Below are 14,402 nucleotides of genomic sequence, written 5' to 3'. Positions count from 1 at the left end.
TTGAAATAGAATTCTTTTTGTATTGAATACTTTCATATCTTTTTATCTGCCAAGTTTTATTTAAAAACTTAACTCAGAAGAAAAAACACAAACAGACTTTTTTATTATTTCAAGTTGGAAATTCTATTTTTAGAACGCATAAAACTCTCAATCGTCCCACTTCTCAATTTTCATTGCAAGCTACCCATACCTTTTTAAATATGTTTCTTAAGAAATTTCATAAGTCAATAAGTAAACAAAGGAGAGTTTTGCAATAGTCACGTATTTTTAATTTTAAGCCCACCTTTTAAAAGCCGCCACACAATTCCTGGTAATAAGTTGTGTAGGTTTTAAAATGTAAATACCTTCTGTCAGCTTCTATATCCAATTCAATTCATACAGGTTTAAGTACTGTATTGTTTAATTAGCAAGTATATTATTTATTTTTAAAACATTTTTATCACTTTTATAAAAATAACTCCATTGTGACCTTTTGAAATTGAAACGGAAACATAGTTTACGTAGTGACTTATACACAACACACACCTTCTTTTTGGTTTTGCATTCACAATTAACTCGTTTAAATAATTTTTGTTCCCGTTTTTTTTTTTAAATAAAAGGTTGCTAAACAAATATAAGCTTTGCTAATTTTTAATGACAAAACATTCAGCAAAAAACTATAGAAAAGAAGAATTCTTGTGTAAATACCTGCACACACTTTAAGAAAACACGTTTGTTGAATATTTAATTATATGTACGTACACCGCACAAGATGATTATTTTACGGGGAACAAGGGGAAAGAATATGCACGGATGCACATTAAACTGGAAATCTTTAACCACAATACAACACACCACACAACTCGGTCAAGCACTTCTCGTTCTCACCATAAAATTAAAAAATACAATATGACTCGGGACTTGATGGCGACACACTCAATATATAATATTGACTATATTATAATGACGACAACAAAGATTGTGATGGGCTTTATTGGCGCGCCTCCAATTTTCAATTCAATCAAAATATAATCAGCAGATACAAGGAAGTAATTTTGATGAAACACAAAGATAGCACCTTTAATTTTCTTTTTCTTTAATCATTGATGCAACAACAAAAAAAAGAACAATTAAGATTTAAGCTTTTAAGAAAAGACAATTTTTGCACTTAAAAAAACATATTGAACCGTAAGTCAATATATTTTGCCACTTGCACTTAAAAAACTCACTTAATCTATTGTGAACAATCTTCAGTAACAAAAGTCAAAAATGTTTAACCGACATCTTCTCTACTTTCGTTTAGGTAAATGAAGAACGTGTTCACTGTAGTGAAGTAAGCCCGAAACTGATACTGAATTCACCACACCACAGCATGAAATTGAAATCGACTTCGACTGAACGAAGTTCATTTTTGTTTTGTGTTTTGTTTTGAAAACTGATTTATTCAGTATTTAGTACCATTTTAGAAATATAATTCACATTCTCGAATATCATTGACAGCGGCGCCACATATTCACCTCACCTTAGTGCTAAAGTGCCAAATATCAACACAAAAGAAGCAAAGTGAAATAGAAACTTAGGGGAAATAAACTAAACAATGCATATTTCAAAGGAGGAATAATAATAATAGAAGTCTCTCTTTATTAAAAGATATTATAAATTTGTTTCAAGTTTAAACCATGATAAGCAGGAAGAGAAAAAGAGATGGAAAATTGTGAGTAAAAGATACAAAACAACGTGTTTAAGATTGAGATAAAGTCCCTTCGTTTGCACCGATTCTCTTGTCAAGGTATTCGCAATTCAAATAACACTAAATAAATTCACAGTCTTTACAAAAAAAACTGAATAATAATCCTTTTTGCGTACCTGTTGTAAAATTAGGGTAAATAATAAATGACAACAACGCACTGATGAATTTTATCTCAATGGTGAATTCTATAAACTTTTATCGAACGACACAAATGACAGTTAAAAAAGCAATTCGACGCATGCGTTCGGAAAATGTCAAACTATAGTGGTGTCTATGAATTAAATGTCATTTAAAGTTGTGATAGCTCGTAAATATGTATTGTTCATGTGTAAGGCAACAAATGAGCATGAGCATAATGTAGAAAAGCCGGTTTTGTTTTTTCTGTCGTTTGTTTTTGCCTCTTTTCTTATTATTCTTTGAACATTTATTTGGTAAATTTAAACAATGGAAATAACATTATTCACCTCACTAAGTAGAAAATGAAAGAAATGATGAATTGACATAAGGTATAATATCGTGGTGAATTTGTTACCAGCTGTCATTTTTTGAGAAATTGTATACTTTTAGGTGCACATTAAATTTAATGTGTCTGCTATTTGCTTGTGTGTTTTTGTAAATACGTATCAGAGTATATAAATAAAGCTCTTTTATGTCTTTTGTTAGGTACTTTGATTTTTGAAGTTTTTCAATACTTTTCGGAGACAATTTTAAAGGTGTGTTTGGAAACTAACCATATTATAAGGCGCATCTTTGCGTGTTACAAAAATAAACCTGTGTGTTACTTTAAAGTGCTGTATGCAATGAAGTTTTAAAATATTTAATATTAACGAAGAAGAAAAAGGTAAGGTCAGGTCAAATTAAAAGCTACCAATAAGATCTTGTCATTGCAACTTAATAACTAAGTTTTCTCGTTAACGTGACCAAAGTTTGTCTATTTCCTTCGTTTTTTTTGTATTTAAAAAAGTAAGCAAACGTTTTTCAACAACGTGTTTTACAACACAAAAATAGATATTTCTTTTAACGCCCGATCATGTGTTTTTATTTGTGATTTTGACGTCAGTAAATTTAAGCATGAACCTTACCTGCCAAGGAAAAATCTCTGTTGCAAAGAAGACAAAAATAAGAATTGATAAATTATATTTTTTGGCTTGGTCTTACCCCTCTGAATTAATTTAATTTGATAAAAATTGTCTGTTAATTCTATTTTCGTTGATTTTAAAGGGTGTTTTTATTTATGTTGTTTACCACGGATACCTACATTTCAGGCGAATTAAACTAAAGGTTGAAAAAATGTCAAAAGTTAAATTGATTAATAAAAAGACCACTTTTATTCACATGGATTGTGTCAAAACTTGACAATGATAAAAAATTTAAAGAACTATGACACATACAAATTTGTCCTTTCATTAAATTTCGTAATATGAGATTGTCAATATTTTAAAAATAAACGTCAAGTGATTTATTTCTAATGTTCACATCGCAGATAAAGTTAAATAAACTCATATTCCTTATCAATATTTGGCTTTCAATTATTTTTAAGAAGAGAATTATAAAAAAATAGTCATTGACAAAGATTTCGGCGGATGTCTCTGTCAAATTAATAGAACATTAATCGATTATTTGTTGATGACATTTCCGTTGGTAAGATCAATTTATGTCTTAATTAAATCTGTCAAAACGACGAATTCAAACAGTTTCGAAAACGTTTATGAATTATTTAAGTACATCGAGATCGTTGTGTTCTTTAAAGAAAGTCAATAAAAAAAATTGAATAAATTTGACAGTTTCATCGACAAATAAGAAAAACAATAAAATCAATTTTATTGTTGAAATCCAACCAGCGCATAAAGCGAATACAAAAAGTAAGGTGGAGTGAACAAATTTATATTTGAAGCTTGATGCATTTTTCTAACGAAAGATTCGTAAAATTTTAATTCTTGTTTGACATTTGAAAAGTAAAGATACGAAATGCAGCATTCATGCAACTTTTTTGACATCTTTCAGAAAATCTGAACTATCACATGGTGTAGGCAAGAGAAAGGAAGGCCGATTTACAGGCAAAATTTTGTACAATAGCAAAATTTATTAAAAATTCTTGAAGCTGCCCGAAAAAAACACCCTTTATTTTCGCTGTTTGATTCAGACAACTATGTACATATATTGCAAGCTATTTTCGTCTGAGATACAAATCATAAAAATACATTTGCTTGAACATGCGTAGGCCCACTATTTTGCTCGTCTACGTCGTCGTAGATTTAAAATTGTGATAACTACGAGAAATGAAGTATATTTTTGCTAGAACTGACCCCATAGAGGGTTGATCTGCACTTTCTCGTACATCGACACTCTATTTTATCACATCAATCATCAGTTTATCCCAAAGACAAGTAAAGAAACGAGATCACTTAATCAAATCGTACGATCGTACTAAATCAATCTTAATTAAAATAAAGTTTGCCAATTACGAAAAAACTTATAGTGTTGTGTTTTTCCAGCTCAAAATCGTCTGCAGTATATGGCATATGCATATTTTTGATAAAAGACTGGAATGTGCATCAACTAATTCAATCTTTGTGGTTAATTGACACTTTGGCTTCTGAATTGCACTTGCAGCACATGGAAGCGGCAAATATTGTTGTGTTTGATTAAAAATTAAAAACAAAAAACCACAACAACTTATAATGGGTGCAATGTGCAGTCTTGAGATAAATTTTATTGCAATGTAGGTATTATCGTACTCTGCAAAATTAGAAACATAAATTGTACATTAATTGTCAGAGTGGAACATTGTTTAATTAGTTATTTAAACATTATTGGTGGACATGAGTTAGGGTTATGATGGGGGTAAATAAATGGGTGTTGTATATTATGATGCCAAAGACTCACATGTTTGCTAAGCAATAAAAGTGTCAACATTTGTAAAATGTATTTATAAAACTATAGCGAAAGTAAAGATTGTTTAATTATGAGAAATATTAATAAAAGAGAAACATTAAGAAAAATTGAAAGTGATAAATAAGTTAGCCAAATGTAGTTTTGAGTTTAAATGGTTTGAGCTCTTATGGGGGATGCAGTATTTTTTTTAAATCTAGGTTAGGCAGAAATAGTATCAACAAATTCAAATGAATAGTTGGCCTATTGTCTAACTTTTAGAACTAAGAGCACGGTTGCCACTTGAAAAATAGTGCATGACCAAAGCAAAATAAAAATAACCAATCGCATCAAAAGGACCAAAATAATTTGTTAAAATTGTTTTTAACTTCCCATAGAAATTATTGTAATCGGTCCGATCTGTTTAACGGAAAATTTGTAAATTTGGCTTTCGACTAAAAACCTCGTTAACAAGAATAGTTTTTGAAATCAAACTATTTCATCATACTCAAAATATTGTTGGTCCATTTTAATTTTTTTTTAAATAACTCAACGTAAAACTTTTTTTAAAATCACGAACGTCTATAAACCTTGACAAATCGGTAGACGGGTAGGGAAGTTATCAGTGTGGGTCGCACCCTAGCCTCTTTCTTTAAGATAACAATATGTTAACATTATGTCAGGGGATCGAATACTATCGCTAAATAAAATTCATATACAAATAATTTTGAAAAATGTTTGCAGACCAAACGCTATGGTCATTTTTGTCATATTGACGCTCTATACAAATTAAGTCTGCCTTTCGTTTTTAGCAAACTTAATTCAAGAAATTTTCCTCTCAGTAGCAGCTGACTGTGAGGAAGTACGAGTAACATCGTAACATCAAGTTATAAAGGAACTATAAAATATTCATTTAAACCGTTTTTATGATAATTGACCTTTTCCCAACATTCTGACATATCCATTTTATCCGTAAGATTATGATCTTAAGATGTGATGACTTGGAGATGTTGAGCCATCTGTCAATAAATTGTGAAATAAATAAATGTTTACATTAGATGAAAAGAACTTTAGGTATGCATTTTATTTTTGAGAATATGAAAGAAATAGAGTCGAATTATTTTCTTCAATTTCTTAAAAAAGGACCAAATGGAATACAAAATGACCATGCGACCATGTGAAAAATAATGACCAAATTTGGTCGTAAATGACCAAACTGGAAACCGTAACTGAGAAATTATATTTGGCCACATTTGTTATAATGTTTTATTTCCTAAGATTTGTGTTTTAAACACTGTAAACTAAGATTACTGTAAACCAAAATGTATCTCAAGATTTTGTATCACTTAATGATTTTGATTCATTCTGTATTTTAACTATCGATAGAAAAAAGAGAGCACTTAAAAAAATGCATTGTGTTCTTAAAAAACCACAACAAACTTTGTATTAGAATTCAATAAAATGTCATATAGCAGATGATAAATACAATAAAACTTCTAAATGAAACGAAATATCAAACTTTCGATTTATTCAGAAAAAAAGTCATTAAAACTTGAAAACTAACATTTTTTTAGGAAATCAAAAAATAAGTGTTACCTCAATCATCCCCGATATTACTTGGAAGTAGGAATGTTTGAGAGTTGTGAATCACAAGGCCCTGGTTTTCTACGAGCTGTTGCACTACTTTAGATATTTTAATTGAACCAAAAATGTTACTATCTTACAATTTGTTGCTACATTATTCTCAAAAATGTTTTGTTTTGAAATGCTGTAAATAGGTTAAAAAAGAATTTTGATCAATCAGAATTTTGTAATCCAAAATTTTATTACATTACCCTAACTCAGTACAAATATTTTAAGGAACATTAAGAGCCTAAGCAAACCTTCTTTGCAATTTTATACGGAATAAATGGAATAATTGTCTTGAAATTTGCTACAGGGTCAAGTCCACAAGAGCCAAACAATCTTATTATACCTGTCGGAGAAAAGGAAGTGTATTTATAGAGTTAATTTTTGCTGAAGAAATGCCGCAATATTCTGTCGTAACAATACTTGAAATCAGTGAGTCATTGCGTCAAATTCCAGTGGACTTGAAGTGGTTTACCTCTCTGTTTTTTTTTCCAAAGAGTTCTACTTTTGTACAACTTGTCTTACTAGGAAAAGTTGCCACTATGTGCTGGCAGAGGAGCGTGTTTATGATCATCTTCAATAAGACAGACATCAGCTGGATTTCTTTGACTCAAAAATTCAGCTCTCAGCTCTTCGAATAGTTCATAAGAGTTTGTGGATAGTTCATACACATTTGTTGGTTTTCAAGAACATTTCTGGTTTTTAAGAATGGATCTAGTAGAACGGCGAGAGACGAGCAATGAAATATGGCGAAAAAACTCTCGACGTTGTTAAGTCTTATGTTTATTTAAGAACGGAGTTCATTTTCAATTTAAAATTAGAAAAACATCTCAAAAGCAAACTATAAATAAGGCTAAATGGGCAATATGTGTAAATTGGAAAAGAATCTATGATAACAAGCTTTAAGCGGCTGACTTAAAATATAAAGTGTTTAATGCTACTGCCCAACCTATCTTTTTTAATGGTGCCTATTACGTTTTTTCTTAACGAATATATTATTTCTGCTGGTAAATGCCCCAAAAAATATGTTTTATTTGGAAACTAGAATATTGACTACACTGTGAGAGTACTAAATATGGAGGAGCATAGGCTACCAAAAAAAAAAAACGGTTGAAGAAGATTGGAACTTGTTAGCTGAAGACGGTGGCTTGACCCTGAGTTGCAGTATGAATGCAGTTCAATTGAAGAATATGCTTTATCCGCAATAATATCCGTCACTGATGAGAATGAAAGGTATGTGCATATTGGAAAAGCTCGCTCATCAACTTGAAGGCAATATTATTCAAAGTTCTTTCTTAATCTCAATGGCAGAAACTATTTCACCACTAAATATAACAATTCTATCATTGGATCCATATTTAAGATAAGAAGAGAACTGATCAGACAAAACTTTAGGCCCCATCGTAACGAGGTTATCGATCTTTGCACCCTCTGTAATCAGCATGAGAGAGAGGATGTATTACACTTCTTAGGTGCTTGTCTAATGCTGACGGAGATAAGGCTTTGAAAAAGGCTTTCTGCAAGTTGAAGAGGTTATGAACTACTGAATGGTGCGAACTGGATGCGCCTTTATGAATTCTATAAAGAAGCAATAAAATACAGAGCCCGAATCATCGATGAACATTTTTGATTCAAATTCAAACCCATAACAGGCATAAGAATCCGTTTACCGAATACATTTTTGTTTTGATTTGACTAATCTAAAAATCCCTAATAATAATTTTAACTATATTGAAAACCCTCTCAAATTCTGTCCTAACTTCGATTAAATTCATTGGAATTAAATAAAATTACATAAAATATTTTGATTTAACTAATCCAAAAGTCATGAAAACAGATGGATGAAACAATTTCTTAGAAACTTGAAACAAAACCATTTATTTTTTTTTTTAATTTTTCTAAGCTTCCGCTTTACGTTTTCTAAGAATTAATTTGATTTCGATACAAAATTCCTCTAAAATTATATCACAAGTTTAAACCAGAAAATGTATAAAATTTTCTTTAAGGATACAAAATTTCCCTTCAAAAATTAAAAAAAAATCATTATAGAATTATCAACCTATTCAAGAATTGAAAAAAAAAAACAAGAGGAAAAACTAATTCTTGAAATATTTACCTGATGACTTCTTGGAAATATCAGCCTTGATGATCTTGTTGGCGGCATTGGATTTCTTGCCGATGTTACAACCATTTTATGACTTTTCTTTAAATCTGATGCTATTCGTTGTTGCTTATGAATTTTTAAATAATCACGATGATCTAAATCGTTAAATTTTAAAGAAGCCAGGATTACCACTTTAAATAACTACGTATTTTTTGTTGTTGTTAATTTCACAATATTATGTATATTACTCTGCTTTTTTTTTATTTCTGAACACTTTAATTTTTATTTTTTGAGAATTCACTTTATTTCACTGAAAATATTTTAAAATAAGTTTAAGATTTTTGTGGTACACTGAAAATGACACTGCAGAAAAAGCCGATGGAAGAAGACTACCATTCCTTGAGATTCTAATAACCCCAGTCACCCAGTTAAATTATTATCCCAAAAGTCAATTCTGTTCTAACGTATCCGTATGTACGAGTATAAAATGCTATTAGAAGAACCAGTCTTTAAGTGCATGACCATAATTACAATTTTATAATCCGTTAACAAACAAAATCTATACAAACTAATTTTGTTTTACGTAGCAATAAAATATAGCCGGTAACTTACTGCTCTGTCATAAATCTCGTCTTACCAATTATGGCAATTTGTTTTTTGTTTTTCTTTTTCAATCAAACCAATTTGAAGCCAATCTTGTTTATAAGACCTCATCTAAGTTGACATTATTTTTCTGACCAAAATGAAAACTAGTTAGGTGAGTTGCACATTTCGTGGAAGAAATAAATAAAAGAACTTCAATAAAAATCCAAATACACAGTGGCGTCATATCTACCCACCCAACTGTTAATAGTGTAGACTTCAGATAGATAGATAGACAGATAAAGTAGAGGTTTGTATTTCACAAGGCATGAGTATTGGGTATACTTTGCGCGTCTAAATACGCGGAAAGGTGCGTGGGTTTTTTTGTCGTCTTTATTTTTCTTCTGGAAAAATCGTGTGTCGACACACGACATAGTATCACATGGTACAATGCAGGGAAGTAAAGAGAAGAGAGACAGAGATGGTGTAGATTTAAACCTTTGCCCACCTTAAAGAAGTCACTTTATTAATCCTATGCCTACCTATATATGACTTTGGCGGAACATCTATCGCAAGAACGGAAACACGCTTGTACACACGATTAGTGTGGTGCTGGTAGAGGAAGTTAAATTCAAGAAGTTGCGGCCAGCAAAGGTATAATAATGAAGTATTATTTTATTCATTTTTGTTTTATTTTTTGTTAAATAAATTTACATCCATAAAATACTTTTAAGGTGACTCTTCCATTTGTAATTTACGTGAGTTTAATGTTCGATTAAATAAGACAGACGCACGGTCGATTGGTGCTGCGGATATGTGACGAGGAGGAAATCGTTGAATGTAGGTTGTCTTGACAACTTATACGAGTACTAATGTCAAAGAAGAAGGTTCAAAACAAGATTTTGTTTTTGTTTTAGACTTAATAGTTTTTATATTTCTATAAAATCGAAGAAGACAGTCGTGAAATGAAATAGAATATATGCAGATAGTTATTGGTGTAAATGAGTGGAAGTAGCTGTTAACTTCATGCACTTTTAACTTCGAGAAAGCTGCAGAAGTGGAGACTGAGACATAAGCAAGTACATAGGCAAATGTGGAGGTTGTGTAATATGTTCGGAAATGACATAGCAGGATGTTATGGTGCTGCTGCATCCGCCTTTTCAATCGTATGAGTAACGATAATAATGCGGACATTTTTTCGTTTCTTCTTGAAAAATTCGTTATATGGAAGAATGGAGTTTTTCACTAAGTGAGAATACAACTTTTAGAAAAGTTAAGCAATTCGAAGATGTTAGAAAATATCAATATATTAATGACATCAATTTTGACAAGGGAGTGTCTCAATTATCAGTTAAACATTGTTGAGTTCTAATCTGATATTCGTAAAATTGGTTCTGATTATTTTTTCTTTCAACTTGGTTGAATTAACTGAACCAGACTTAAGAAGAGGAAATTTCTAACTATTCAGAAGTTACATTTCATGCATTTTGCCCCCTTTTCCCCCGATTTTTTCGTGTATTGATTAATATCGGGTTGTTTGAAAAAAACGGTTTATGGGAAACGTCAGTTTTTTTAAACCTTGAAGCTGAAATATTATTGAAACTAGTAGAGCATAAGCATAAAGCCCAATGATACTTATTAGAAACTTTTCACAACTCCAAAATAAAGTAAATAAAAATAAAGAAATTCGAGTATTAAGGTGACAAAAAAAGACAAAATAGTTAACTTAGTATAGATAAAAATGAAGATCTGAGCTGTCAAAAACCTTGTATTTCTTTTCTAGATTACACTTTCTTTTAGAGTTTAAAATACTCAGCTTGTATTTTTTGTTAAATCTTAAGTAAAAAAATTAAGTAAATTTGTTGAGCACTTAAACACGTCAAAATACTATATGTTACAATTTGACAATTCTATGCCCAAAAGACACTTATTGAAAAACCGAATATTACCTATTTCTTTAATAAATTGTTATTGAATAATTCAAAACATGGGATGAAAATCCTGTGACGTTTAGTATATGAAAAATACACCTACATGAATTAAGAAACTGGATTCAGAAGTAATAGGCTTTTCACACCAAGTCCAAAAACCGGTTTTAGAGGAATTATTGGTTTTGGCCGAAAACCGTCACCGAAAACTCAAGTTTTCCCCTACATTATTGGTAAACTACAAGTTTTATATAAAACCTCCCAAAAACTAGTAGTATATCAAAGTTGAACTAAACAAAAAAACCTTTCGAAACATTCAGCGCTCAAATTATTAAAAACAAAACAGCTGATGGCTGCTGTCAAAACAAATATTTAATTTTGAAATAAATTCGTCGTAGGTAATATTATTTATACAATTTTATAACAATATAAGAATGATTGCTTTTTTTATTTACAAAACATGGAAGAGAAAAAAAGGAAACTTTGGGAGAGCTACGTGGCAGCAAAAACACGTCAAGAATAAAAGCCCGTGATTATTTGTGGCAGTGTTCTTTTATGATCCTCCGGAGTTTCAAACGATCTTTGTTAAGCGAGGAACCGGAACTCACTATGACTACTGGCGTGACGACCCCAAGGACGAGGAAGACTTGCTCATAGTTAGTAATAACGTTTCCAAGGTGTCTTCGAACTCGTCGCCACAAATATGTTCGACGGTTCCGCTTACTACCTAGAAAAAGACTTTCCGGTAACTCCGTTCAATTACAAGGGTTTGGGAGATATGAGAAAGGCGATAAGTTCCTTTGTGGAGGAGGATAATTATTAAAGTATTAAATCGTAGCGGAATAGGAAAATTTGTGCCAAAACATTCCACAATGCGGGAATCGTTGTTCCAGTAAATAAAACCACAACAATGGGCTATCACCCCTTGATGCACAGCGATGCTAACATCAAGAAGAACCTCGGTACTTTGGACAAGCTGGGCGAGTCCTCAAAGGAAGAAACCAAAACCCATCATAACAGCTTCAGTGATCGCTTTGAATGAGTGTGATTTTGGTACAAATCTGGAACTAGGAATTAACCTTTTCTTATCCGGCCATTAGGACCTAAACGAAATCGTTCAGAATCTTCTCAACCCTGCCTATAAGTTGCTCGGACGGCCACAATATATGGAGATTCTGAAGGGACATTTGGCCAACAGAGATAATAGTCATAGGCTCAGTATTTTGGATTGAATTTGTTGTGAAAGAAGATAGCTGCAGCCAAGCGAGCTTGTAGTGTTGGTTCATGTCGTGAGCTCAATTAACCCGTCCACAGAACTTCAGTTGAAACTCTTCTTCGAGACGAGCTAGTGTTACGTTAAAATCAATTTGAATTGGTTGCAATTCATTTTATTTTCACAAATAGTTTGAGAAGAACAAAACTTTTTACTCACAAATGTTTGTATCAATACAAACCGGGTTTTCGAAAACTTTTTGCCAAAAACCCGATTTTGGGTTTGGTTTGTTTCTCTTCACTGTTTCACCACCTTCAAAAAAACGTAAACAATTAACATTTATACAACATTTAAATCCTACAAATTAATGCAATTGACGTACGGTCCAATAATCAAGACCAAACATTGGCATAAGCCGGCCACACTAAGGATGAAATTACAGTTATCCATTGATCTAATAATATATCGATAGATTTAACAAAATATCGATAGATTTGATCATAAATTGAAATAATGAATGAAATTTTATAGCTTAGCGCAATTCCATTGAAACTGAAGAATTAAGAGGTACATTGGTTGTTTAGAAAATGTATGATTTAAATTAAATATACAAATTTTTCAAATTGCAAACATTGAAATCACGTCAGAAAAAATAAGTGCTATCGGAACTAACTCAAGGTTTCCTTGTCAAACTACAAGAACAAAAATATTAAATTTAACAAAACGTCAACTAAACATCCGAAAAAGTTAGCATGCCTCCTTTCATTAAACAAATGAAAAACAGAAGAAGATTTTGTGACAACTTTTAATTAAAAAAAAAAAACAAACAAGCGGATTGTGTCACACATTGACACGCAATAATATTTCAATGCAATTAATCTTATTTCTCTTGGTTTTCGAAAATTATTTTTGAATCTAGGTCAAGAAAAGTCAAAAACATTTAGGCATTTCACGAAAAAATAAAATAAAATGTGGTTGCTCTTTACCTCCATTAATTTATTCTAGAAGTAAAAATCGCACTACACTTTAATAATTTCAATGAAGACTTTTTTTTGTGTGTGTATTTCAAATATTATTATTTCTATTATCTTTTTTAATCAATCAAACTTGATAAAAAGGTCTTAAAGTCTTAAACTGTGGAGGTAGATTGGTAGGTGTGGACTTTTAATCAATAAATTTCAGAATAAAAATAAACAAATAAAAAAAGAAAAACAATATTTCTGTGAAGCAAGTTCAATGCCGGTCAAGTGTACCTTTGTACAGGTTTCTACAAAACCAAAGGTAACAATTTATTAGAACAACAAAAAAACTGTATTATTGTAATATTTTCCATGTAAACAATAAAACAATAATAATTCACAATATTTATTGTGTTTTCACGAAACGACACTACTACGCAACGGATGATAGATGATCTTCCTTCGGCACAATAATTTTAAAATCACAAGTCACAATAAGAAAATACACAAACTACGAGTAGTGTAATTTATAACGTCGAGGAATTCGGAGAATTTTTTTAAGTTTTTAAAAATAACTCAATAATTTGAAGAAGATTTTTTTTTTTATCAAAAGGATAATTTTTTCTTTTGTTAAAAAGGATCACAAAATAATTCACAATACGTCTTAAAGATATTTTTATCTTTAGTATTCACAATGCTAACTTGATAAAAGTAATATTTTTACCTTTTAATTTATTTATCAAACTAAACAACAAATTAAAAAAAAAATTGCTATCGGATATGATGGATGTTTTCCAAGAAATATTAATTTAAATCGCTCGAGATCAAACGATCACTTGATTTTTTTTTTAAATTTCTATTTTGATTTAAAGGCACAAAATACACAATTTATTTTTGTTTTCAAATTATTTCGGTTTTTAGATTAAATTATTTTAGGTTTCTATGCGCGAATTATGGAGAATTATTATTTTTCTTCTATATGTAAGATACACCGCTCGCTTGTGCTCATTCGTCTGAGATACTCGAAGTGCAACTAAATTTAGTCGCTTTGTACGTTGCGTCGTCGTTGTTGGCGTCGTCGTCGTCGTGAGTCGTTTGGATACGTTAACGAAACGTTCGTTTCCATTGAGAGTTCGAAAATGGACTGAGAGGCGCGCAGAGACCTTTGAATGAAATTCAACGGCTGCGGTCGAAAACGACGTCTACGTCTACGACGTCTCCGCTATACGATCGACAATCGACGAAAAACGAAGAACGACGACGACGCGCAAAGTGTGAGCGTATCTTTGAAGGCATATTATAAAATATATCGATAAACTCACTCACCACAGCAGCGGCTTTCAGAGATACACGTTTTTTCTAGATTGTTTTTTATTTATTTTTTCCT

General features: G+C 31.1%; 1 protein-coding gene across 5 annotated transcripts in view; it reads right to left on the bottom strand.

The window, feature by feature from the left end:
* Positions 1–14,402, bottom strand: part of LOC129946829 (NAD(+) hydrolase sarm1) — a 130,334-nt gene that overhangs the window by 55,885 nt on the left and 60,047 nt on the right. The window contains exons 1-2 of one of the 5 annotated variants that reach the window (XM_056057175.1): positions 13,740–14,148; positions 8,346–8,643 (exon numbers count right to left, since the gene is read on the bottom strand). The exons of 3 other annotated variants lie outside the window; for them this stretch is intronic. In XM_056057175.1, coding sequence (XP_055913150.1) covers positions 8,346–8,420 — 75 coding nt within the window. In that variant the 5' untranslated portion in view covers positions 8,421–8,643; positions 13,740–14,148. Of the gene's footprint in view, positions 1–283; positions 1,262–8,345; positions 8,644–13,739; positions 14,149–14,402 lie in introns of those variants that run through there. One more of the 5 variants, XM_056057176.1, reaches the window with a different exon arrangement.

This window comes from Eupeodes corollae, chromosome 2 (genome assembly GCF_945859685.1).
Source record: "Eupeodes corollae chromosome 2, idEupCoro1.1, whole genome shotgun sequence".
NCBI classification, from domain to species: domain Eukaryota; kingdom Metazoa; phylum Arthropoda; class Insecta; order Diptera; family Syrphidae; genus Eupeodes; species Eupeodes corollae.
The sequence above is the reverse complement of the archived record's forward strand: the minus strand, read 5'-3'. Positions and strand labels throughout refer to the sequence as shown.